The sequence below is a fragment of the Centruroides vittatus genome, unplaced genomic scaffold, assembly GCF_030686945.1.
Source record: "Centruroides vittatus isolate TY-2023 unplaced genomic scaffold, ASM3068694v2 contig_1057, whole genome shotgun sequence".
Lineage (NCBI taxonomy): Eukaryota > Metazoa > Arthropoda > Arachnida > Scorpiones > Buthidae > Centruroides > Centruroides vittatus.
In genome coordinates, this window is record NW_027120684.1 from 1,107,503 (window position 1) to 1,132,598 (window position 25,096).

A 25,096-nucleotide genomic window follows, 5' to 3' on the forward strand; every position below is an offset into this window, starting at 1 on the left:
AGCGCGCTGAATAAAAGAATGCGCGGTTTGTTACACGGTGGATCTTTCCCAAACACATTACTTTAAAAAAAAAATAAATAAAATGTTTTTAAAAATTATTTTGAATATTTAAGCAATATATAATTTTAATAATCAAGATAAATAAATATTTAATTTTGAAAATGAAATATCATGTAAATATGTCAGTGTGAAATCTGTGATGTCGGTAGAGGTCGCATTTACGATTAATGGAAATTAAATGGCATGGCAAGTAAATAACTACACGTGTTATTTGGATAAATCTCAATTTCGTTTTAAGTGTAATGTTAAATACCGTTCGTCACTTTTTTCGACGGTGTTCTTCGAATGCATCTATATCCGGCAAGACAATTTATGCGTTGTCCTCCGGCCAAGGACGATGTGCTATAGCTGTGATCAGAGTATCTGGTCCCTCTGCATATAAAGTCATGACAGACATGGCTAGACTTAAATCTCTTCCAGAGCCTAGAAAACTTATCTTAAGAAAATTAACCGATCCGGAAACTCGAGAATTATTAGATATAGGTCTTGTGTCGTGGTTTCCTGGTAAGAAATCTGGATTGATGTGTAATTCTACACCATATTATGATTTTACACCTTTTACTCATTTTATTTACTGATAACTTATAAAATGATCTCGGTTCACATTCAAATACAGTGTATTTATACACACGCACACACTTATTGCCATAAAAATTAGCACACCAAGGAGGAGGAGTCATATTGCTGAGAAACTTGGCGTGCAAATAAGTCTCAAGCAGATATGAAAATGATTAGAGTTATAGCATGATGGCTCATTGCATAATGCCAGTAGAGAGTGTTAAAGTGCTTCCACCTTGGCCTATAAAAAAAGCACAAAAAAGGCATCCTTTTTGTAGTTTACCTGTTGCTGTATCACTAGAGATGCCTTTACATTGCAATTGAAGACCATATGAACAACTAACTAACAGTTTGAGAGGGGAAGAATCATCAGGTTGAGAGAAGCCAGATGGTCAACTTACCAAATAACTGAGAGGATGCCTTGTTCTCCAGCATGCACACAGCTGACTACATTGTTGTTCACCATCCAGACAGGTGGCGCCATCATTACAGGCCCCTGTGTCTGTTTGTACCATTTCAAGGTGCATGGGTGAAGAACATTTGGTATTGTGGTGGCCATTATGTGTGCTTGCTGTTGACAGCCACCCATTGTTGCTTTTGTTTGGAGTGGTGTTTCTCCCCACAGGATTTGACTGTAGCAGAATGGAGCAGGAACATCTACAGTGACAGATCCAGATTCTGTTTGGGCACTGAAATGACTATGTTTGTGTCTGGATGCCCTGTGGTAAACGCCTCAATCCTGCTAATGCTTTGGAGCAGCACACTGCTCCCACAGCTGATATGGTGGTCTTGGGTGCCATCACATATGACAGCTTGTCACCTCTAGTAATGATCCAAGTGACCATGACAGTCCAGTTGTATATTTGCGACATCTTGCAGTCACATATGTTGTCTCTCATTGCAGGTCTCAAGAGCCATTTTCCAACAGGACAATGCTCAACCATACGCTAAAAGGATGTCACAGGACAGTCCTGTAACACTTATTGTCATTGCCACACTTCTCTGGCTTGCCATAGCCTAGGATAGCCTAGGAGTTTGACCTATGTAGAGGACCATTTGCAGCAACTGTGGACTGATATGCTGCAGGACACCATACAGTACTTCCATGCCTGCTCATATCATATCATGTATTCACACTAGAAGTGGCCCAACAGGATACTAGACCGTCTTTTTATTTGTAGTTTTTTCTGCAATAAATGATCCATTTGCTTTCATTTTGTAATCACTTACTTATATCACAATTACACTCACTTGTACAATTTTGTTCAATTTGGACAACTCCTTGGTGCAATAAGTGTGTGTGTGTATATATATATATATATATATAACAAGCCTGTTTTTTTTATATTGTATATACAGAACCCTCAGCAGGTGTTCTATCTTATCTGAATAGGACCTGTGGTATACTGTCATTGGTTGATCATGATATTGTATCATTGGAAAAAATCAGCAAAAGTTATATATCTTCCTGGCAAAAAAAGTCTTTAAAATTCTGACTTACCATCTGTGGTAAAATTTTATTTTAAATTTTTGATGATATTAATTACTATAAAATGGAAGAGAGCTTAATTTTGAGGGTAGAGATGAGTTTTATAAAAAAGTTATAAATGCTAACTAATGAGTAAAATCTTCATTAAGTCCAACCCCACTCAAGATATGACACATGACCCCTCTCTATCTCCCCAACCCCTTGAACTTTAGCCCCCAAAATGTAATAGCATCAATTTCCCTACTATACAAATTTTCCTACAAAATTTCAGAAATGTTTGACAAAAAGGTATGGGAGTTATTGCACTTCAAAATGGGTGAACAAAATTGTACTAAATATCTCAAATACTATAGTAGAGATAACAGAGATATCACATTTCTACTGGTAACATCAAAATGACACTCCTATCATCAGAATGCAACTTTATTACTGGTATGCATTTCAGTACACAAGACTCTCATCAGCCATACAGAAAAATATATAGATATCTGTTTTAGAACAAATTTGCAGAGAAATTGACATTAATTACAATCTACAATTTAAAACATATATGTTCAAGATTTATTTCCACCCACACTGCACAGTACTATGAGGATTACATTATAAAAAGGCCTACAATATCTAAACAAAAACTCTTTTGATAATCCACTATATAGCGGTCATGATTATACTGATCTATGATGTTATTGGGGAAAAGGTAACAGGTTCACAGAAATTTGTAATAGTATACTTTTTATATGTGCAGAAATAAGTAATATCCATAACTTTAGCATCTTACAAATGATTTATTTAAATCTTTTGTATTTATACTTTTAAAATATTTATGATTATTCATATTTGTCTATAAGAACAATTAAATATTTATTTTCTGTTCAACAATTTCAAATTCAGTTTAAAACAATGACTAATTTTTATTATAATGCATTCGTAATTTATTTATGTTAGATTTTATGACCACAGTTAAAGTTTAATAATTTTTTTTTAGGTCCTAATAGTTTCAGTGGTGAAGATATGTGTGAAATTCATGTTCATGGGGGAATAGCTGTTATAACTTCTGTACAAAGAAGTTTATCAAAACTGTCAGGATTTCGTATAGCAGAACCAGGAGAATTTACAAAAAGGTATTGTGTTCTACGAATGTATTATTATTAATTTCATTTACAAATACGTAGCTATTAATAAATGTATTTACAATAACATTATTTGTTTTAAGAATATCCATTGGAATTGCTTCAGTAGATTAAAGATTTAGCCTAAAATATGCTTCCTATAAATATAATTTTTTTCCATAAAATATAATTTTTTAATACTTATAAATTTTTTTTCCAATTATTCACAATAGGAAAGGAGATTTGAGTTTTCAAATGTTGAAATCATAAAAGGTCATGATGATAATTGTTGAATAAATAGAATTTATGCACAAAATACTCAAAATATTTTCAACTTACTTAGTCCATCAGCAATAATTTGAATTTTGAATATTAATAATAAAGTTCTTGTGAGATGCTATTTGATTTAAAAATTTATAAACTTATTATTTTTTAAACTTATTGTAATTCCAATCATGATTATCTAGTGGAAATGAGTTAGAAGAATAAAGGTGATATTGCTAAAATATTTAAACCTTGATTAAAGTCATTTCTTAATTTCTTTCTGTTTTGTTCTTTATTCATATAAGTCTTTTTAACAAACAATTTCCAGTAAGATACAAATACTCTGAATCTCTGATATTAAAGAAGACTTCTTTCTTTAGACATTATTTGTTCGGAACTGTGATATTCTGCCTTTGAGAATTTTAATTAAGCTTACATTCTTGAAAATGTTTCAAATGTCATACGTTACAGTATTTTTTATTTGGACTAATCCCAATTGATTTGGAAATTTGATGTCTCACTGTAATAATATTACAGTGGAACATGAAATGTCCAAATCAATTTAAACTGAGCACAGCTCAGATGTGTGAATGTTTGGATAATTGAATAATGACATGTTAATCAATGTTGACATGTTTGTCGTACAATACAGTAGTATATAAAATGAAATAACTGTAGTACAACACCTTATTTACAAAAGTAGTTACTGATTTTTATTTGTACTAGGATTGATTTTCATTTTTGAAAAGGTTTTGATGAAGGTCAGTGAGATCTCTGATTCATTTTAGGAGAAATAATTGCATAGGACAACATAAAAACATTCCAGAAGATAGAACAAAGATAACTAATAATTACCTAGTGCTTTAACATTTCTTTCAACAGTTGTTTTCTTAATAATACAAATGTCAAATAAATTCAAATTTCATTGGATGTCAGCCAATTCTAAAATTTCCAAATGCATAGAATACTCCAATGTCATTGGCTGCTTTAAAATTTCTTGGAACTTTTGGAAGCTCATTCAAATTTTTTCTGCTCATATACCTGAAGAGGGCTGCTGAAGAGGCTGAAAACATTTGTATTATTTAAAAAATGACTGCTGGAAGAAGTGTTAAAGCACTATGTAATTATTAGCATACCTTCCAATTCTGTTTCTAATGTAGCATCAGGGTGCATTAGAAACGTTGCACCCATTGGTGAGGCACAAACCCACAACTTTCAGTATTCAGTGGTTTTATCTTTTCAGTTAGTTATGGGCCAAAAAAAGAGGAGATGAGAGGTTTTGATAATTTCATAATTGGCATTCCATTGTGTTATTTATCTCAATGGTTCAATGTGTTGTTTTCATTTTCTTTTACTTTCTGACTTAGGAACTATTGTATATTGAGAGTAATTTTTATTAAATACTGTTTACAGAAATTTTTAAAATTATAATATGTGGCACTCTGCCATTTCCTCAAATAGCATTTCAGACACAAAGACCCTCATCAGTAAGTAAGTTTTTTGTAAAATGTCTTTACATTACATTGAGATCGTGGCAGTTTCTCCCCCCCAAGTAAAAAAGTCTCTGACTGATTATATATAGAGGAATCAGAGTTGCTGATTTTCAGGGGTCACTTTTCTCTGTCCTCAAACAGCTGAAGTAATTCTGAATATCTTGTTCAAAATATAATTGTTTTCTTAGTAGTGTGCAAAATTTTAAGATTTTCTATAAAGAATTTGTCGAAATGTAAACAATTAAAAAGTGCAAAAATCACCAAAAAATAGCTGTATTTTCTTCTTTTTTTTTTCATCTGGCACTGCAGATGCTCCTAGAGAAAAAATTACTGGATCTTGAAAGCACAAATTTTAAACTTAAGCCTTTCTCATTATCACTGAGGGGCCAGCAAAACTTCTGGGTCAATAGATCAAAAGATTTCACAGGGGGGTTTCCCATAGAGCAATTTCAGTATTATGGCTTAATTTTATGCTTATAAGGATAAAATTGCATGTAAACAAACGATTTTCATTCAAAATGTTATCCAGAATAATAAAAGCATTTGGTTGGCAGTGTGTTCAGTTGGCAGTCATTGAGCACCAACTGAATTGTACATCATTGTCTTATCTCATGATGTAATAATACAATTATTAACCAAAAAACAATTGATATCCAAACAAAAAATCTGAGATGTAAAAAAATTGCATTAAGTAAACACTTGACAATTTAGACAACAATCAAATTTTTTCATAGGAAACTTTCTTTGGTAAAGATAAGCATTGCATTTGGAAGCAAAATGTAGAAAAAAATAATACAGGTAAAAATCTTGTGGATACTGATTCCAAGCACCAAGTTCATCTTTACCAAAGAAAACATTTGACTGTTGTCTAGGTTGTCACAACTTTTACTTAGTGCAATTTTTTTATATCTCAAATGTTCTTGTTTGGATAATATTTTACGTAAAACCACAATAGTTAATACAAAAATCATAATCTAAAAATATTTTTATATAAAATTAAAAGTTACATTTTAACTACTATGTATACTGTAATGTGGATCACTAACAGTGAATCTTGTTATTTGCATATTGGTCACATGGGATCTCCTTATATTAGAAGAGTGAGTGAAATAAAAAAAAGTGCCTTAAATTGTAATTTAAGAGATTCTGTAAGTTGTGTTTAATAAAAATTTCTTTGAGACCCGCTAAGTTATATTTTTAATATTTTTAAAACATTTACAAATAATTTCTTTTTGTTATTTAGCAAATGAAATGTTTAACATAAGAATATTTACTATTTGAGATTAAAATTTGAATACTGTTTCAATAATAGAGAAGTCTTACAGATGTGGAAAATGTGGATTTTTGCACTATGCTTTTATATACCATATAAAAATCAATTTATTGGGAGAAAATTATAATTATTAATTTTCTCAATAAATAAACCTCTTTTAGTTTTTACTAATATATATTTTTTTCTGATAATGTACTGTACATTAATCTAACTAACTATTAATTAAAAAGGATGTGAATTTCTTGTTGATTTATAAATATACAATTTGATTAATATAAATTATTAAATGTCAAATAAAATATAATTTAGTTTTTTGGATTTTACTTATGAAATTTCAAAACATTGACATTCAGGGCATTTTTCAATGGAAAATTTGACTTAACTCAAGTTGAAGGTCTTTCAGATCTTTTACAAGCAGAAACAGAAATGCAAAGACATCAAGCTTTATTACAATTGGATGGAATTTTATATAAAAAATATGACATTTGGAAACAAAAATTGAAAAAGGCAAATATTATTTTGAATTTATTTGTAGTTTTATTTAGATTTTTGAAATGCAGATTTCTAAAGAGATAATAAGTTTCAACTAAATTAAGAAATATATTTTGAATTTTTCTTACTTATTGTTTTTTTATTTATTATAGTTTAAAATATTACAAACACTTTTTTAAATTTATTTTTAATTTAGTGTATGGCAAATGTAGAAGCTTTTATTGACTTTGGTGAAGATGAAAACATTGAATCAGATGTTTTAGATAATGGTAATAATTGTAATTTTTTTGTGTGAATTATGAAAAGATTGAATAAAGATATTCAATCTTTTCATAAATAAAAATCAACTTAGATTTTTATTTATTGATATTATTATTAAAAATTCTGAATAAGTATAATAGAAACAGCTTGATTCAGTAGTTTTTTAATAAATGATTGTTAGAATAATATTTTAAAATTAAATAATTATTTTGAATTTTTATGGTTTAGAAAAAATATCTATTAAAGTTGCCAAAAATATTTTAATATATTATTATATTTGATTCCATAAATGTTTTAAAAACATATTTGAAACCATAAAAAATACATTAAAAATTTAAATAACATTGCATTAATAAATATTTTATTATCATGTTAATAACACAATTTTATACAGTATGCATATTGTTACATGATATTATTATTTTCTTTAGCAAATATAGAATTGAAGAAATTGAGGAAAGAAATAGAAAGTGCTCTTTTAGACAATAGAAAAGGAGAACGTATACGTGGTGGAGTTCATGTAGTTATTGTAGGAAAACCTAATGTTGGAAAAAGTAGTCTTCTCAATATTATTTGTAAGTATATATTAAATTTATACATAATTTTTAAATTTATAGTTTTTATGAAGTAGATCTACATTAAAAATTTATCTCTTCTTTTTTCTGAATTGATAGTTATTTTTCAAAAAAAGTAAATACTTAAAATATTTTAATACAGTAAATACTTACTGTATTGAAATAATTTAAATTATTGCAGATTGATTATGTTTTGATAAAGTTCAAGGTTTGTTTGGGTGTAAAGAAATAACTAAAAAGAAAAAACATTAACATTTTTTCAAAGTAAGCCATTGGGACAATTGCTGCTAAAGTTCTACTTCAGCTGAACTATATGAAAAATAATACCAATGATGAGACTAATAAGGTTTATCTGATAAAAGAAACATTCAACTAATAACAGTGATACAGCATTACATTATCAGCTAAATAATATCAGAAGAACAATCATCAATCATTTGTTGAAGAAGATGCATAGATCCCATTCATGCAACTGATAGAAAACAAGTGTTTGCAAAGACAAAGAATAATTAAACATTTATGATATGGTAAAAAATACCCCAAATGCTGTTCTAAACAGTAGAAGCATTTGAAGTAGGAGCAAATGTCTTTATTGTTGCATTCAATGTTGTTATTTATACCAGTGATAAACACCATGGTGAAGTCCTAATATGCAGCCTCTGGGAACTTTGGCAATGCAATTTTATTTTTCTATTTTCTGCCGTATGCAACCCTAATTAAGTTGATATTCTTGATGAAGAACATTCAAAATAAACTTGACTAATAAAAGTATGAGAACAAACTATGTATTATTAGTTTTTATATCATCAATATATATTATTTTAGCATTTAATGTACTGGTAGTTTTGGAGTATGTTAATACTCAACAGACTTAAAGCATGCAACTTCATAAGAAAAATTCAGCAATGAGTTGTGTAACTTTCTGGGTGAAAAAGTTAAAATTGTATGTGGTACCATCTGTTATGAGATTTTATTTAAAAAACCTTTTATATTATTAATTACACTAAAATTCCATTAACCTGGAGTAAAATTCAAATAAAGTTCAAATTGGGATAGGTCCATCAAAAAGACACCATCTTACGACTCCTTGAACACAAATTATGACTATTTATTTTACACTATTTACAGAGATACACAGCAATACATCTTGATTATTTCTACTACAAGATCTTAGTCAAGACTTGTTTTTTTGTTATATAGTCTTAGGTGAGTCTTCCTTTCCTCAATTCAACGTTGCCTTATATCTAAGTTTGAATCCGTTGACCGACCAATCAGGAGCTGAGCTTTCTATCAGGTCCACTCTGGTTGACATTCTATCTCGACCTGTTGAGGATGACTCACCAATCGACTTGTGCTCTGACGAGTGAAAACTTGTCTTAGCTTGTCACTGCACAATATCACCTTAACACTGGCATCCAGTATGCCAACAAACCTTATAAGCTGTCATGTTGAGTGTGTGATTAGGGGTTATCAGTGCACTGAGTAGGTCTGGAGTCAAGATTTACATATAAAAGTGCTCAAAATGTGCAATTCTTGGAAAAGGGTGTGGGTTTTCCTTTTAGAGATGACAATAACAAGACATGATGCTGTGCTAGTTAAAACCAGTCGTGCATGATTTTCCTAAAGAGTTTTTCAGTGCATAAGTTTGAATGAGAAGCAGAAATATTTAGCACTATCAATAATTACCACAGAAATAGCTACAATACATTATTGTTCATGTACTTTGATGATTAGAGTATGTCTGAAAGCCAAATGATTGCTGTAATATATTGGGCTATTTTTCACTAGTGTTAATGATTAAATTTAAAGTAATTTGGCATTAGAGGTAGACATTAGGTACTCTTATCAAATTTAATAATTATACTAAGTTTTAATTAATTTAGAATAATCTTGACTTGAAACAAGATTCAAACCCGCAACTCATTCTTACCAAGCAACCGCATTGCTGGTTACACTACCCAGACCTCAGAGTGATTTTTCACTTCCAGGCATATTTAATCTTAGATATAACCATCCACAGTTACTCATGATGCCAACTAGGGATGACTCCTATTACCATCTATTACTTTAGTTCAGTATGATGTATATATACATATAAACATGTAAGCTTGCCGAGATGGGGGGATTTTTTTCCCAACCGTTGGGATGGCTAAGGGCTGTACATATGCGGGTGGCAGTTTTGAGGAGGCAGAAAAGACAAGTGTCTTACAAAGAAACCGTTTATTTTTGTTGAAAATGCTTACATAAGTGATTGACAATGTCTTGGATGTCATTGTCCTTCCAGTTGGAGGTTTCTAGGAGTTTTTGTTTTGCGGTGATGGAACCCAGGGGCGATGACGAGATGGTGTTTGCAATGAAAAGAAACAAAATATCAGCAGGTTAAAGCACAATAAAATTTGAAGAGAACAACAATCACAGTGGAAGTATTTCAGCGAGGAAGCCCTCTCTGTCCTTGAAGTTGGGGTTTTTATAAGTTTTTCAAGATCGAACTGTTGCTAATTGGGCAGATTTTTCTTCAGCGCTTTCTAATTGGTCTCCCACCTGTCTCCAGGTGTAAATGGAGCTTTGTATAGGTCGCGGCAAAGGTCGGCTAGAGATGGTTTACTCGACACCATTTTTTAGACTGCTCACATTTAATCATTGACTATGACACCTACGCTCATTTCAAAGCTCTAGTTTCGTTTTGCTTTCTAAACTGCATCTTAAATTTTTAATATTTTCCTTTCTAAATTTTCTTTACCTAAAATTTTGTTTTTCCCATTACTTTTTATGAGCATTGACGTCAAAGTCCGGTGTTGCCGACTCAACACTTATATAATTTATTATCTTGGGATTTAACTTAACAAATTTGTACATATTTCTTTTCTTGGGGGGCTATTTTTGGGCCTCACAAACATTTCCAAACCTTATATTATTAATCAAAGCCAAATGATTGCCATAATATATCAGGCTATTTTTCACTTCTTGATGTTTCAAAGTCTCCAGATTTCAAAATATAAAAGTCTTGGGTCAGTTTTTGACTGATTGTCATATCTTTCCTCTTTTACATATAACAGCTGGAAAAGTAAAATGCATATGGTTTTCATAACCCTTTACGCTTATGAAAACATGAAGTTCATTTGAAGCTGACATCCAAAAACAGGTTGTTTACACAAAGTTTTTGAAGTTTACAGAATGATAGAATATTACAATAGTATTGTAATAGAAAGTTATATTGGCTAAATATAGTTTATTAAATCAAATAATTTCTTATTAGAATCCAAAAATGATATAAACTAGCATAAAAATTTAAATAAATCTATATGTAGAAGAAACTGTATACTTTTAGTTATTTTTAACTTAATTTTGTACTGATTATTTATCATCTGTATATTCATCTGTATATTCTTAAACTTAATTACACTACATCTTCCATATTTTTTCCAGCAATGATTTACTGCAACAAACGTTTTCAACCCCCCTTTTAGGAGCTTGCCTCAGCTTTTTAAACACAATTTAGAAGCTTGCCACAGGTTTTTTTAAATTATTGTTGGAAAAGTACCGAAAGTGTGGTGTCATTTATTATAAGCATTTACAGCTTTGGAAGGTGTGATTTATATCATTCTTATTTTAATATTTTATTATTAATTTATATACAGTATTCTTAATTTAATTTTGTACTGATTATTTCAGTATTTAATATTCTCAATATCATATATTTATGCAGGCCAAAGAGAAGCTGCCATTGTATCTCCAGTTCCAGGAACAACCAGAGATGTTATTTCTTGTTCACTTAATATTGGTGGTTATCCTGTACATATTTCAGATACTGCTGGCATTAGAGAAACAGAAGATTTGATTGAAAATGAGGGTGTTAAAAGAGCTAAAAAATGGTAAAAGTTCAATGAAGTGTTATTTTTAAATTCTTTAGTACAAATAACATTAATTTAAATGTTGTTGTTATTAATTTCTTTATATCTCTTCAGTTTGTATTTAAAGAGTGTAACTGTGAAATTTAAATGATTATTTTCGCATTAAATTGTTTAAACTGTTTAAGATGTATTGAAGGGAAAACAATTTTAAACATTTAAGATATATGTGAAAAAGTTGAGGACTAGCTGTTAAGTGTAACTGTAATGTATCAGTGAAATACCACATTCCTGAGAAAATGAGGATAAATACTCAGTCACAAACACTATTGATAAAACTATACTTGTGAAAGAAAATTATGTGGTATAAGTGCACTCATAAATTGTATGGATACAATCTGTATTCGTGAAGAATTGCCATACACTGGAATGAGTAGCGTTTATTGTTCTAGCTATTTGTCTTTTATTAGGGTCCTCTCTTGGCTATGTTCTGAAATATTACTAATAATTATATTGGCAGGCAAAATTAATTTAAACTAAAGTACAGTCATAAAATAATCCAATACATCACCATTTTTCAGTTCACTTGATCAGACTTGGGGGAGTCGTGGACGGTGTTGGTGACTTTTTATTCGGGGTTAGAAGTGACGTTCTATTGTAGCTTTGTGGAAAGTAATTGAATATGGTGTATCAGAAAGTTTACGAATACACAAATATTTTAAGATTAAGTTTAATAAGGTGCTTATTGCAAATTGCGGGGATAGAGTCTAACCCTGGCCCTTTGGCTAGATCTCCTCAGGAGATGGATCGTGCAGATATGCAAAGAAAGGGGCGTGGAAGACCCCGGAAAGGTAGTGCGAAAGAATTAGCGAGAGGAAATGAGTTATTGAATCTGATGCATGGTGAACAAGAACAAATTGTAGAAACTCCCTCTATAACTAAAAGTGGGATAGTGAGAGACTCAAACATTCAAGACTACTTTGGATTGGTAGCGGAAGAGGATGAATACGAAACGGAAGAGACTCAATATACTTTAAAAGGAATATACGTTTTGATTCAGGAAAAGTTTACGCAATTAAATTCAGATTTAAGTACGATAAAAGCAGAAGTAACCTCACTAAAGAAAGAGAATAGAGAATTGAGAGAGGAATTGGATAAAGCCTTCCAGAAAGTAACCGATCTCGACCAGATAGTTAAGACTGGTAAACAACTGCAAGGTAAGCTGGAGTTTCAAATCGATTCTTTGAGAAACGAGAAGGTAAAGAACAATATTATAGTCCTGAACTTCCCGTTTAAGACAAACGATCTCACGGATGAGATTAATTATTATATTAAGAATAAACTAGGACTACCTGATTGTTTGCCTGATAGTTTGGTCAGAGTGTCAAGTGGGGACGATAAATCCATTGTGAAAATTACGTTAAGCTCAATCTATGAAAGAAACTCGATTTTGCGAGAATTTTGGAAAAAAAGATCAAAATTAGCAAGTATAGGAAAGGGAAAGTTTCTATTTATAGCAGATCTATGTAAGAGATCCAGGATCAGAAGAAAAAAATTAACCTTAACGATAAGTCAAGAAAAGGCAAAGGGACATAAAATAACGGTCAGAGACGATTATTTCATAAAAGATGGTAATATCTTCACGTACGATTTAAATTTGGAGGAAGTAATTCAGATCAGTTATTTTTTATGAGTCGCCAGACTGCTGATACAGAGAGTCGTGAGCAAGAAAGATTGGAACTAGAGGTTAAAAAGCTGACTAATATTAAGGAAAATTGTAATCTTCACCAGGAGAGTTCATTAAACTCGTTACCTCCAGACCAAGTCAAAGAAAATATTCAGGCTATCCTAAACAAAATAAGTATAAGCTTTTGGAATATCCAAGGTCTATTTAAAAAAATCTATAAAGATCCTGTCATACAGTTTTTACAATCGCATGAAGTAATAGGATTTACAGAGACTTGGATATTAGATATAAATAAGATAAGGAAGAGATCCCTAGAAGATAAGTTTTGGATTTTATATAGCAAAATGCTCAAAGGCCACAAAGATTTGGTCGACCAGCTGGAGGTTTGTTACTATTAATTAGGAAATCGGTTGGTCATCTAGTGCAATCACATACTACTTCCAGTTTTATATTCGCATTGGTGGAATTAAACCAGAGTCTTTTTTAGTGGTCGGCTGTTATTTAGTTTTTTTGAACCAATTATATCGGAAATCATTACAAACAGAATCGAGAAAGAACTGGGTAAGTCAGCTGACCAGAGTAATTAACAATTTTGGATTTCGATGGGCCCGTTTATACACCTTCCGGAGATTAGTGAAGAATTATGTAAACAACTAACTAGAAATGTAATGGAGAATTCATTGATACTTGACGTGGAGGATATCCGGACACGAAATCTGCCGAATTCATATAATATAATACCTAATATCAATAATTATATGTAGCTTAATTTTCCCTTTGGTGTTAAGGGGTTCTTCATCCAGCTTCGCCTTAATAATGACATAATAACCATTGATAACAAGATTTATATCTATTCTAAAATTGTATGTCCGAGGTGTTTAGAAAACTTCTCTAAATTCTATCTGGTTTGTGGATGCGAAAAAAACAATATTCCTAAGACAAAGTTCCGATTTAAATAATTTAAATGAGTGCTCCTCGGAAAAGAAATGTCTATTTTTTCCATGTGGCTACGTTAAAATCTATTTATAACTTGTATAATTTTGTTAAAAAATTTGTAACTACATAATTGCTTATTTAATGAATGTTAAACAAAACTCCCCTTGTAACAGGCCAAGGCCTAATACAAATAAAGATGAATTGATGATGATGATGATGATGAGTTCACTTGATCAGTATAATTTTTTTTATCAGAAATGTGGACTTATATACTTCTTAATGTAATATTTTGAAATGTTTAAAAGTCCTTGTATTTCTAAAAAGTAATTTTCAAGTATAGGCATAAACCTATAGACAAAAAGAAGCTTAAAGCTTTTCATAAACAGTTTAAAAACAAAGCCAATGATTGTGTATTTCCTTTCTCCTTATCATCTGTTAGATTCTGATAGAACTTACATTTTGCTACCACTTTTTATCAATATACTGAAGAAGATAATTTACATCCTGTAACTTGCTTTCTTTAGTGTTACCATTATAATCTGGTCTGGTTCCAATGTCAGTTCTTCTGAAATTGCCTTTTTTTTCAAGTATCATGAAATCAAATGAGTCAGTCATGGTTTGCCTATTCTGTACTTTAAGTGATTTTGTTTCAAAGATTAATGTTAATGCTTTTCCTACCAGTAACTTTTTAACCCTTGGCTATATTCCTGCTTTTCAGTCCTGTATAACAACGATTTTATCACCCTCATGTTGTTGAAGATCAGAGTGAAGACACACACATTTAAGAAAGCAATGTGAAAAGTTTTCTTTTATTGCTTGACTTGAAAAGTTCAATCTATTTGTCAGGGGAGGACAATTTTTCAACCCTACATTTTTTCTTTTCAGTTTTTGAAAAGGAGCAATCTATTTGATTCATAGAATGTGCAGGAATGGGATAGTTTACTGTGGTAGTTTCAAACATTCTTTTAGCTGCCAAATTATATAGAAAATAATGTAAGTATCTATTCTTGTTTTGACTAAAGCAGTTATCTGAGGAGATCACAAGCTTTTTGTGATTTTTTTTTTCTTATTCAAGATGATAATCTTGTTTAACTTGACATTACTTCATTAGGCCCTTTATTGCCAGTTTGTTTGCTATAATGCTGGCTCTCCACTTAACATAATCATGTGCTATTACCTGATGATTCATAGAGAGATGCAATGGCTGCTTTGTGTGCCTACACATTTTGCACAAAATAGGTGATTTGAAATGAATTAGGGAAATTTTAAAATGGCAGCAAAACTTTCAACTTAAAATAAAAGTTTTATATTTATCAATTTAATTTTGTATTTAATTTTTTAAATCTAATATTTGCTAATTTTTTTGCACCATTTTGAAATTTTCATACTATACTGTAAGGATGATGGGTAAAAATATGATGTTATGTACACTTGGAATTATGGTTGCTTCATGCCGAGTGGCTGCAACAAAACCACCATGCAAAAATATATGTTTTCGCAGTACTCTGTTGCCAAACTACTTGAAGGCCACCTTCAAGTAGTTTGGCAACAGTGACAAAGGCAATTGAAGTGCCTCAAAATCATGCTAAGTAAAGAGTCAGCATAACAGTTTAAGGTTGTTTTACCTGTTCCCAGATTTATGACTCTGAAATTGTGAATTCAGAGCTGTCTAGTATTCACCAGAAATGTTTGTTACAGGCAACAGATTTTTCTTATAATCCATATATATTGCTATGGTATCAGCAGGGGTTTTCACTTCATATTACTTGCCTGGCTGTTATGTATACATAACAAGAGAAAATATAGAAATCATGCAAGATTTGACCTTTTGGGTTTTTTGCAAATTGCTACTTTTTGAGACTTTCTAAACACAAAAAAGTAAAAAATTCCATGTGTGTGTGTGTGGGGACAGGCTTCTATTTCTTTTAATAGCTCAGGATGTGGTAATGATTAAGAAATTAAATTTGGTATTGTAACTTGTAAATAAGGGGGATTGATGCTATTAAATTTTGGTGGTTAAAGGTTGAGGGGATGGGAGGAGTGGAGTGGAGCCGTGTATCATATGTCGAGAGGATCGGACTTCATGAAGATTTTCTTCATTATTAGCATTTACAGTTTTTTTATAAAACTCATTGCTACTCTCAAAATTAAGATTTTTGACTTTTTATAATAATAATAATAATACATTTTTTATAACAAAATCTGATAACAGATAGTGCCACACACAATTTTATTTATTATGATTAATAATGTAAAAGTTGTTTTTAAAATAAAATCTCACAATAGCTGGGAAAGTTATGCAACTTGTTGCTGGATTTTTTAAATTTTGTCCTGAAAATCTTCATCTTTTTTAAGTGAAGTTTATGCTTCACTTTTATATGTGCAGCTTCTGCTTTGCCTCCATGCAATGTTACTGCATGTTTACCAATCTTAAACTGTTCACATGTTTCACATAGATCAGACCTAGGGCTTCCAAAACCGTAGTTAATTTCTGATTGAATATCTGGCAAAACATGTTTTCTCGAATTGATTGATCTGAATTTTTCTCATTGATGTAGAGCAGAAACCAAAATATTGAATGCCAAATATTTTTTTCCCTTCTGCTTGAATAATTACTGACTGTGAAAATTAAATAAAAATTTTCAAACTTGAGATTCAGCTTGGGTGTATGGTTTGCTCTGTTGTTTTGATGTTCCACTAGTCTTCTCCAGTCTTGCAGACTTTGTTTTATGAAATTGCAGGACACAAAATGCCTTCTCCTTTCCAGATACCATCATATGTTGTGTTGTGGCAAAGGGTGGAACTAGAAGTGCTTAGGACTATTTGCATAAATACCTGTGGACACAAGACAGATGTACCTGTGTCTTGTGTCCACCCATATAATAATGATATGTTCCATACATTCCCCCGCAAGAAAATCACAAAATCAGGAAGTTCTTTTTGAATAGCGCTGTATATGGTTAGGTTGACACATTTATTGCTTTTTGCCTCCATTAGTATTAAAAGACAATTTGTTTAAGCTAGCTATATGTTGCTAATTAATCCAATATAATCAGTTATAAAGTATGAGTTGGCATTCATTTCTTATCAATTATTATATGACTTTGCTCTCATCTCTGTTATACTACATTTACATGATAAAAGTTAATGTTGATCAAGTCTTTGAACCCAATTAATTTTTCGTATTTAAACAAAACAGAATTAGCTAATCTCAATAAATATTTGAACAGCTAAGTTATTTTAACACCATTTATTCAATGGAGTTAACCTTCTTTAAATGGATTAGTGATATTTTATTACATTTATGAAATTAACAACGAAGAATGATGTCATGTTAATCAAGTTGTATTATGAATGAACATTGTCTGGATCTATATTCTTGTTATTTCTGGTTAAACTAAAAATCTTAATAAATCTTATCCTGATTAATCTTTGATAATCAAAATTTCAGAAAACACAATGCTTTGTATATTAAATAAACTGGATTTTAAGCATATTGCTGCATATGATACATTTGGTCTTTTTTAGTTTAGAACTATCTATTGAACATGATGCATATTTGCCATCAGTGTTTTGCACTGACCAGCAGTGTTTTGTATGCTCTGTCAGTGGACAGGCCTGCTTTCTCTTTTGTCATCATTTTTAAAGAATTTGATATTATCACATAAACACTTTATTTAATGAGCCTAATATTAATATATATGCCAAAGACATTGTATTTTATTACAAATGACTGAAGCAAACCAGAAAAACATTCTCAGATTTGTCAACTAGGAAAAAACCAATACTGATATTTTTATATATGTACGTTGGTATACATATGAGAATTTTAGCTCAAATATAATAATTTTAAATGGTAAATATGATAAATTGCATCTTCAAGTCTGGCAACATTAGTACTATCACATTAGCAGTTAAATCAATCATGGCCAATTTATCACTGGAAGGAAATGAGTTCTCCTTACAGTTAGACCAAATTATTGAGCAGTGCTACAATTTCTCTGCCCAAAATGAAGAAACATCTGATTCATCATTTAAGAACATACAGGCTATATGGTATGAACTTTCTCAAGAAAAGAAACTAGATAGTTCTTTGAGATTTGTGGGATTTTACAAAGAGTTGTAGTCTTGTAAAATAGTAAAGCTGATGATGGTTTTGCCATACAGCATTGCAGAGCCTTCCCTGCATTGTATGAAGCAAGAGAAAAAAATATTCAGTATGATAAGAAAAAGTAAGACAGAGATAGAAATAAATTACAATCAGAAAAATCATTGTCTGTAATAATTGCAGTGAGTCAATAAAATGATAGTAACTGTCATGAGTACATTGTAACAAAAGAAATTATTAACAAAGAAAAATATTGCACAAAGGCATACAACCAGATGAACCCTTGAAAATAAGCTTAGTAGCATTAGGGCCAAGGTCCCATGTGTTCTTAGCAATACTAATGAGGGTGTTGGCCATCGTTTTAGCTTTATCCTTGACGTATTTGATGTGTGGTGTGAAGTTAAGCCTCTCGTCAAGAATAACACCTAAATATTTAATTTCCATTGTTTGCTTTATTCTGTGAGCACCTGTTCGAGTTGCCATACATCCCGTATATATGGGACTGTCATCATATTTCACTACTCAGTCCCAATTTACTATTTGTCCCATTTTCTTATTAAACTTTGCATAAGATGGCTGGTGTGTGGCGATGCACTGAATTTGTCAGTCTCAACTGTCTGAGCTCGGTGAACTCTAATTTGTTTCACTAATATGTAATAAAATAAATAATTGCTCGCTCCTGCATATCAAGTCTTTTTTTAGGTAAAACCATTTTTATACCTGTAATAAAAGATGCCAAAGAGGAAGTGTCATTTTAAAGATGAATATACCAAAAATTGGTCATTTATGGAAAAAAAGGTTGAACTGAATTTGAAGCACTGTGTTCTATTTGTAATTCTCATATTACCAATGCTACTTTTGCATTTACACTGTGAGGACTGAAAAATTCAAAGGGCTTTGCGAATATGTTGATGTTGCCCACAAAAACTTATTATCCTATGTTGGGACCAGGTGGTTATCACTTTTACCCATAGTTGAAAGAACATTGAAACTGTGGCAGCCATTAAAAGATTTTTTTACTAACAAAGAGAGACCACCAAAAGTTATTAAAGTTTTTTTTGATGATCCAATGAGTGAAGCTTATTTTTGCTTCTTGCATTCACAGCTTAATACATTTGAAACTCAAACTGAAAAAAATAGAAAATCAAGCAATACAGTCCTGGAAGTAAAGTCTGTATTACAAGAGACAAAACAAAATATGATTGAAAGAAAAAAATCCAATTTTCTTGAAATGGTGACAAAACAAATCTTGAATTGCTTAAAGCTTGATTCTAGAAGCAGCACCAAAGTGGAAACTTTTGAAAACAGGCTATCGATTTCTTTAATACTGCTATGGAATATATTGAGAAATGGTCACAATCATTCCAAAAATTCAATACATTTGACTGGATGACTTTCAACCAAGTTCCTGAATGAGAAGGAATAGAACGTACTGTTAAATATTTACAAGTAGGAAACATCAAAATTGGCAACACAGATTCTATTCAACCAGTTTGTGTATCTAAAAGATTATTTAGAGAAAAATAATACCAACCAAAACTGCAAAGCAACCATGAAATTGGGTATGGAAGAGAAATGGATGAAGTTTTTTGCAGATACAAAGCATATTGATCAGAAGTCATGTCTAATGAAGCTATACATTCCAGCCCACAATGCAAATGAGGAGAGAATATTTTCCCTAATGTCAACTCAATGGTCAGATGGTTGTCAGTGGAGACAATTGAAGCAATTACTTGCACCCAATTTTATAATTATGTGAAAGAAGAAAATGATATAATTAAGAAAGTAAAATCAACTTTAAAATGTGACTGGGCTAAAAAGGATTAGCCTTGCATCTTTTTTTATTATCCTACACATTCATTTTATTAGATTGCTTAAACTTTATTGATTTTATATCAGAGTAAAATAAACCATTACCTACCCACTTTTTTCAAGTTTTATTTATTTAGCATTTAAATAAATATCCTGTATCAATGCTTGGCAATTATGGCAAACCTATATATAACGGGAGGCACTCATGCAATATCAAGACTCATGACCCATCAAGATGAAACACACAATAAATCTGGATGTAGATTCATGATGTGATCTGTGAAATACTTGACTTTTATTTACATTGTGATGTTAAAGAGTATAAAGCTGTTGCCATACTCTTGACAGTGTTTATGACAATAGCTTTATCATATGCATAGATAAAATTAAATTTTGTTTATTAAAGGTATTTAATATAAGCATTGTGCAATATTAATGTTAATAAAGAATTTTTTTCATTCTTTATGCTGTCAGCATTTATATTCAAAACACAGTATTTTTCTACCAACATCCCAGCTATTCCCCATTCTAAAAGTTGGCAAGTGTGATAATGACTTAAATTTTACAGCAAAACACTTTTAAAATTTTATTTATAACTATATTTACTAAACCAAACATAAACTTTTGATTACAATTAAGGTTTCTCTAATCTTTTTTTAAAATTCATATTATCTGAAGTCCTAGAATAAATTATTTTTAAAACTTTTAGTTCTCTTTTCAAATACTGTGCTTGGTCAAGATATATGAAATGAACTGTGTTTTGATATGTTCTCTTTTTTTTGTGGCAAAGTACTCTCAAAATTTACTTCAGACAAACAGGTTTCAGTAATCAGGACTCTACTGGATTTTTAAATCATTAAAGGTGTTTTTCTTTGTGATATAACAATAATTATTAAATAAAATTTTCTGTATGTTTTTGTTTTATATTAATTTTAATAAATTTTTTTAGTGCTTTGCACTCAGATTTAATGATAATTATGATTGAAGCCAATGAAGCAATCCAATTGGTGAAAGATGGTAAAAGGTCTATTGACGTTGTTGCTCAACTTTTAAATGACATTGGAATGTCATCAAATGAATTTCGAAATTCACAGACCAATAAGAAACAACCTATGACTTTTATTGCTATAAACAAACATGATCTGTTGAGTTACAATGAAATTGAGAAATTGGAACAGTTTATCAGAGATCTAGCACAACTCAAATTCCAGCTTTGTATAATTTCATGTAAAACAGAAACAGGTTTAGAAGATTTTTTAAAATTATTACAGGAAAAAATTGAAATCTTGTAAGTATTTCATAAAATATTTTTTATATTAAAATATATTTCATTATATTAATTTGGTTAATGTTATAAACATGAAATATATTTGTAAATTTAAGGTGTGGAAATCCTCTAGTGGAAAATCCAATGCTAACTCGAGAGAGACACAGGATGCACCTTGCTAACTGTGTAAACAACTTAGACAGTTATTTTGATACAATAAATAAGGATATTGTAATTGCTGCACATCATCTTCGTAAAGGATTATTACAATTGGGTAAAATAAATGGAAAAGTAACAACAGAAGATATTTTAGATGTTATTTTTAAAGACTTTTGCATTGGAAAATAATTATATTTAAAAATAATAAATAAAGAATAAGAAATTTTATAATGAAATTTTTGTGGGATCTTGAGAAATCTCAGCCACTCACCTTTATGCCCTTACTCCTATATTTTTCTGTAAAATTCTCATTTTTCTATAGGGCTTTGATCATTACTCAAATTAAATAATTTATTTGTGATTTGGAATTAATAAATTTTGAATTCAGTTTTGACCCACCTTCAGAATAAGTTTTGCCATCACTGTATTAGGTTATACAGTATATAAAATATATATACATAATATACCAGATTTAATATAATACAGATATGTTGTTACAACATAATGCTATTTCATTAATTTTGGGCTATTGTAAGTGATCCTTGCATTATGACTACAATGATTTCCAGAATTCCATTGTATAGTGAACTGCACTTTTCCCCTATACAGTACTGTATTTAAAATTGAAGCTACATTCTTAGAAAATTTTTAAGGTTACATTTTATAAAGCAGGTACATAATATTTTGTGAATAATGTAACACCTAGTTGTATAATATACATATAACTTATGTTGACTCAGAAAATAACTTATATAACTGATGATAAGATTATTTTGGGTCATATGCATTTTGTTAAACGGTACTATGTCATTAAAAAATATGTTCATTTTGAATGTTTGGATATAGCCTAAATGCTACATCCAGCATATATTAAAGTTATAACACAAAATTTAGATCTATTGTACAAAGAATATTAGGTTATATATCAGATCCTCCGTATATGTAAGATACAATTCGGAAACTTCTGTAAAGAATATTTTATGTTGTATGTCTAATTACAGTAGCAAACCTCAATCTGAAACTTTTATGGATCGCTAGGGTATGCTTGCATGTAGCGAACCTTTCAACTATATTTTACATTGTCACTTCCTGTTTATATTGTTATCAGGGGGTACCCGTACATTGGAACACATGTCCCCTTTTCTTCTAGGTTGCCTTTTTTCTTAATCCCCAAGGAGACCCAAAATACATTGTCAACAAACACAGAAAATTCATGACTTTTAGCCTAATCTTCAAGTATTAAGGAAACTATATATCTAAAGGAAACATGTGTTTGCCCACCTTGGCTGTAATAGGAACCTAAACAAAACATTCCTTAATGGATTTTACAGTTTTCTAAATTTCATGAAGCTAATTAACGTAACTGGACTATATAGATTAGGAGTTCCCAACGTTTTTCATGTATCAACCCCTTTCAAGAGAATTTTTTCCGTCGACCCCCTTTAAATAATATATATGCTTTATTTTTTTAATACATTTTTTTTTTTGTATTTGTAAAATTTTAAAAATAATAGTAAATATTTTCAATAAATTTTAAATGATTATAATTACTAAATCATTAAACAATATTAAATTATTATTATATATGCATATGCAATATGTAGAATACTTAACCCCCTTAATTGTACTAAGGACTAATACTCAGCACAGCATACTGAATGTTATATTATATTACAGTATTAATTATACATATAATGTACAAAAGCAGTCACATAAACAATATGGTTTGTTACCCAACACTTCAGAAAAAAAAATGAATCACTCTGTTACTCAAGAATTGAGACTTTAGCATTACGTAACGCTTTTGTGAACACTCCATTCCCTTTTAATTTATGATAATGATTACATACATAACTCATATCTGCATTATGTAATTTATAGACAGTTAATTATAGTTTGATATATCTGAGAATAATGTTAAAGTTATATATTGTTACGTGTGATGAAAAGATTTACGACATTATCTAAGTTAAGGGTTTATAAACGTAACTGCCAAGTGTCGTAGCAATTAATCGAACGACCTAGGAGTGTATAGCGAACAAACAAACAAACCATCTCATTTATATATATTAGTGTTGCAACCAGTGGCATGCCGTCATTGGAAGCTGTGGAAGCGCCGCTTTCCTTGTATTTTCCAAAATATAAATTTTCATATTTTAACGTAGTTTGAATTAATTAAAATTAAAATTTTATTATAATTGCATTATGTATCTTATCACACATTTCTATACTACATGTGAAATAAACGATAAGATTACTATTGTATATTCGAATATCAGTGGCGGAATGGAAGCGCTGTATTGTGGAAACCGGATCAGCTTCCAAGCAGCCAGATTATAGGCATTGGCGCATGCGCTTAACAGAGCACCAACCTCACAAGGACTAGCTAGTACCAAATTTCACTGCCATTCCAATTTTTCTTCCTCTGACGGATAATCAAATAATTTAGACAACTTAATATTTTTATTTCTTATATAATTTTTATTTTTAGGTGATATTAAAGTTAACTTGTTTTTATTAAGTTCTTTTTTAAGGTTTTTAATCTGTTTAGATATAAAACTAATTGATTTACCTTTCTTCCTGATAACTGATTTTATTATTAACCTCTCTATTTTCCACACATCTTTACAAATATCGTTTTTGATAGATTTTTCTCAACTGAAGTGTTTTTGAGGTGGTTTTAAATGTAAATTTGAATACAGATTTGAATGTTAACAGTGGAATGCTGGAAATTCTTTGTAAATTATATAAGTGGTTTCTCTTAAGTTTTTGTCGGAGCATGAACTGTGTATGATTGGACCTACTGAAGAGGACTTCCGTAGGCGAAATGCATTTAGGAGGTTTATTAATGTAAATAAAAGTTTTCTTTGCAAGTTGATCTCCTTTTTACCCTTTTTTAACTTTTATTCATTCCTTCTTTTTTATTCATTGTTGATACAATGTTTTAAAGAATTTTTTTGAAGTTATAAGATATCCATAAGTCAGAGGAGAAAGAAAAATATACTTTTTTGTGTATTTTACAATTACATAAGAAGTGAAATAGTCTGACTCCATCATTTTTATAATTTTTTTGGATAATTTTTAGTATCTGGATTAAATATAAGAGAGAACTTTCTATTTTTATCAAGTAGCAATATATCATTGCTTTTCATTTTATGTTTCTTCCAGAATAATAATATATAAATCAATGGATTTTAATATTTATCTGCAAACATATCAAAACTTACAAGTACACTGATAATTTAAGGCAACCAAAAAATATTTCTTCTTTCCTTGAAGCCATCTTCAGCTACATAGCAACAGTTACATATTTTAGAATATGTAACTGCTCCAAAAATTTTGATATTTTTATATTTACACAAAACCTTTTCATTATTAATAAGCTGTTTTAAAAATACTGTTAATTCATATGTAATAAGTAAATTTGGGACAGAAACTTAAGAAAGCAATCTTATTTTAAAATAATATATAAACTAAAATTTTATCATATACTCCTGTTCCCTGTATTAATATCAAAATCCACATTACATGTACTTGAAAATATTAATGGAATATAATAAATCTGTGAAACATAATATTTCAATTAATGATAATTTTATAAATTTCTTAACATGAAAAATGAAAATTACATTTGTTAAAATCATTGTAATTACTAATATGAACACTACATTTGAAGGAAGTTTCTCTTCTGAAAAACTTAAATTG

The 25,096-nt window shown here is 30.2% G+C and overlaps 1 protein-coding gene across 1 annotated transcript; it reads left to right on the forward strand.

The window, feature by feature from the left end:
• Nucleotides 1-234: 234 nt before the first annotated feature.
• LOC136972361 (tRNA modification GTPase GTPBP3, mitochondrial) lies at nucleotides 235-21,761 on the forward strand. Its single transcript, XM_067266936.1, has 8 exons — nucleotides 235-564; nucleotides 3,093-3,228; nucleotides 6,600-6,753; nucleotides 6,935-7,007; nucleotides 7,431-7,574; nucleotides 11,281-11,446; nucleotides 20,915-21,253; nucleotides 21,349-21,761. The coding sequence occupies exons 1-8, from the start codon at nucleotides 303-305 to the stop codon at nucleotides 21,578-21,580; spliced, it is 1,506 nt and encodes a 501-aa protein (XP_067123037.1). The 5' UTR covers nucleotides 235-302; the 3' UTR covers nucleotides 21,581-21,761.
• Nucleotides 21,762-25,096: the final 3,335 nt, after the last annotated feature.

Coding starts and splice junctions, on each gene's coding strand:
- LOC136972361 (XM_067266936.1), top strand. CDS start 303: ATGTTAAATACCGTTCGTCACTTTTTTCGACGGTGTTCTTCGAATGCA. Junction 565..3,092: donor TCTTGTGTCGTGGTTTCCTG/GTAAGAAATCTG, acceptor ATTTTTTTTTAG/GTCCTAATAGTTTCAGTGGT. Junction 7,575..11,280: donor TAGTCTTCTCAATATTATTT/GTAAGTATATAT, acceptor ATATTTATGCAG/GCCAAAGAGAAGCTGCCATT.